We start from the raw sequence: 3,115 nt of genomic DNA on the forward strand, positions 1-3,115 counted from the left end.
TTCAAGTGTAAACAGTGAATTTATTATGTCCACATTCACTAACACCTTATGTCCTTTTTTTAGATCCATGATACCCTTTTCATGACAACGCCAATAAATTTCTTTCACCTCAGCAGCAACAAAATTGTTCAGTTGGTTAAAAACACTAGAGCTTCTACGATGTTTCCTTTGTACTCTCGTAACACCCTCTCTGCTTTTGTCCTTGGGATTTCCATTTCATGAACCTGTCAAGGGAAAAACAAATTCTGAAATTAAATATATGAATTTGTAATAAAAGATAAACACATACACTTTTGTGTGTGTATACATAGTTCAACATGTATATGTTGAACACGGAGATTGACAAATATGTTTGACATAACACGAGAAAACTGCGATAAAGAGAAATAAGAGAAGAAGATCAAGGAAAGTAACTGTGACAATACAACATTCGGAAGATAACACACTACGAACATGAAAAGTTTTAGTAAGGTTTTGTAGCACTCGCAACCACATAATGTCATATGAGTGCCAAGGGGTGAAAGTTAACAGAGAAGTCCAAAAGGGGAATCAGGCTTACTCTGCTCACCTCTCAAGTCTGCTTGGACTATCAAGGTACCCCGGAAATAGTAGTTCACATTTTGAAACATACAAAAGAAGTAGAGGAAAAATGATGAAAGTAAAGGTGAGGAAAGAAAAAGTAACAGTTCTCGCTATGTTGTTCCGGCACAGTATGAGCATGACATTGATAAATCAGCCTATTTACAATTCGACTGTGCATAAGAACATGTAAAAATATCCCCCTTTGGGAATGGCCTAAAGTAAGACACTTGAGTCAGTAACACTGTCCTGGTGGGTGGAAGAAAAGTACTTGGCATTAATAAAAGAAAAAAAGGATGAATAACAAATGCTCCTAGTTAAGTGTCAAAGCAAGAGAAAAGAATAGAGAGAAGCTAATGAACCTTACGTTTTCATTTGATCTTCAAAACAAAAATGCTCTTATATCAGATCACATCAAGGCAATGCAACCATCTCTCTTGTGTAACCACTTCCCAATCCTTACCTCCAAGATAAAAAAATCACATGCACTAGAAGAAACACACATCATACATACAAATTCAAGACAGGGGGGGGGGGGGGGGGGGGGGGGTGGGCAGGATTTGCTTTGGGGTTGTTTTTTTTTCATTTTTCAATATGAGCTGATTAACATATATCCGTGTATGGGTGTTTGAGAAAACAGTGTTACCAATGGAAGAATGGATGGAAAATACAGCAGTTCAGTTGGGGATTGGCAAATTGTATGACCTATCCACGATTTTGAGTTTTCTCTACCTTTCTCAAGGTACCTCTCCCGCATCCTCCCTAGTTGTACTAACTAAGGTTTTAACAAATTGTTGGCCCTGTCATAGAGCAAAAAAAAAATTTATTGCAGTGCAAACCGCAAACTCTAAATGGCAATAAAAGCATACCTGCCATAATATAATTATTTTCTGGTATATGCATGCCTGACAATGACACGTGAAGAAATTGCAACAGAGAAAGAGAGAAAGAGAGAGAGAGTGAGAGAGAGAGAGAGAGAGAGAGAGAGACAGAGAGACAGAGAGACAGAGAGACAGAGAGAGAGACAGACAGACAGACAGACAGACAGACAGACAGACAGACAGACAGACAAACAGAGAGAGAGACAGAGAGAATGTAATTATTAGTTCAAAGCCATTCCAGTAGATTTTATAGTGACAGTGAGTTCATTTTTATTGTGACCTACATATTTTTAGTATTGAATAATAAACACCATGATCGCCTTTCTTTCTCAAATAGATATATATACAGAGTCAAACCACGTTATACCGCCTACCTTGGGACGAGCATTAAGTTGGCGGTACAGCAAGGTTGGCGGTTTAGGTTTAACAGGATGGCATTGATAGCCATCTTGACTAGTAGTAGACTGGTAGACAGACGAAACAAACTATAGCAAGTCTCCCCTCTTCTAGATCTGTGTTGTATGATTGCCATGGGCGAGGGAAAAAATGAGTAGCAACCAATTACATGTACAGCTCCAGCTGTACTTCACTTTGCGTAAAATAAAACTGAAATTTTCTACCGGAACAGAAGCTAGGAACCATGTGGATGTACAGAGTTTACCTTTAATCTGATAGCCTACTTGTTAGTCCTAGGGCCGCCCCACAGTCCTCACAATATAAAAGCCTCACGGGCATACGCTAGCCTTTTGGTTATCAGGCTATGTGGTGACATCAGACATTTTGCGGAGGGGGTATAAAGAGGTTGGAATGTATACGTATGGTCTGGCACACACATAGCGAGACCTGAGGAGGCGCAAATCTGCGTAATGCACCAAATTCTTTAAAAATTGTATGTCTTTACGCCCCCATCAACACAATTTAGATCATATAGGAGGCAGGCTTCCAACCCTGCCTGTCAGGGACAAACTGTCTTTATCCTCAATGCATTTTTAAAGTCCCGATTTCATGGGTGAAATGTAGCTGGCAGACAAGGCTTTCGTCATGTCATAATGGTGAGAAGTCTAAAGATGTTCGACAGCATACACGGTCAATCAATAGGGTAAACAAATACTTACTATGAGGTCAACATCATCTTTGTTGATCTTCACTTTTGAAAGCTCCTTTTCTTTTTCATGTTTTGCTTTCGCCTCTCTGTTCTGTCTATCACTCACCACACGCATTGCCTGCAGATAGAAAAAGTTTTTAAAAATATGACTCATCATAATCAAAGGATAGAGAAATCTCCTGTGCCCCTCACTATCTAGCATGTCTGTACTTTCAGAAAAGTCTAACAAAGAGACACTGCAAAGACCACATCAGTTTTAGACCCTCTTCATTTACACAAGTTAGTTTCTAAATATACACAAAAATATACTTACTTGTATAATTTGCAATTTATTGAAAAAAAATTACTCTTTTTCGAACACTTTTTGTTCTAGCTTGACACTGTCACAATAATAATGAATAAAAGCAAGCAAAGTCAAAGCTTCAAAATGGTCACCCCTATAGAACTGTAAACACAGACTTGTCTACCACTCTTGTCACTCTATGACAAGAAATAGGGGTTTTCCTCAGAATCTTTTCTAAATACAGTGGAGTCCACTTATAACGAGTCC

General features: G+C 38.7%; 1 protein-coding gene across 2 annotated transcripts in view; it reads right to left on the reverse strand.

The window, feature by feature from the left end:
• Positions 1 to 3,115, reverse strand: part of LOC101860044 (huntingtin-interacting protein K) — a 10,395-nt gene continuing 7,280 nt past the window's right edge. Inside the window, exons 2-3 of one of the 2 annotated variants that reach the window (XM_035971948.1) lie at positions 2,576 to 2,683; positions 1 to 224 (exon numbers count right to left, since the gene is read on the reverse strand). In XM_035971948.1, the coding sequence (XP_035827841.1) occupies positions 129 to 224; positions 2,576 to 2,683 (204 nt within the window). In that variant the 3' untranslated portion in view covers positions 1 to 128. The remainder of the gene's footprint in view (positions 225 to 2,575; positions 2,684 to 3,115) is intronic. The other variant, XM_013087089.2, reaches the window with a different exon arrangement.

This window comes from Aplysia californica, unplaced genomic scaffold (assembly GCF_000002075.1).
Source record: "Aplysia californica isolate F4 #8 unplaced genomic scaffold, AplCal3.0 scaffold00544, whole genome shotgun sequence".
Taxonomy (NCBI): Eukaryota; Metazoa; Mollusca; class Gastropoda; order Aplysiida; family Aplysiidae; genus Aplysia; species Aplysia californica.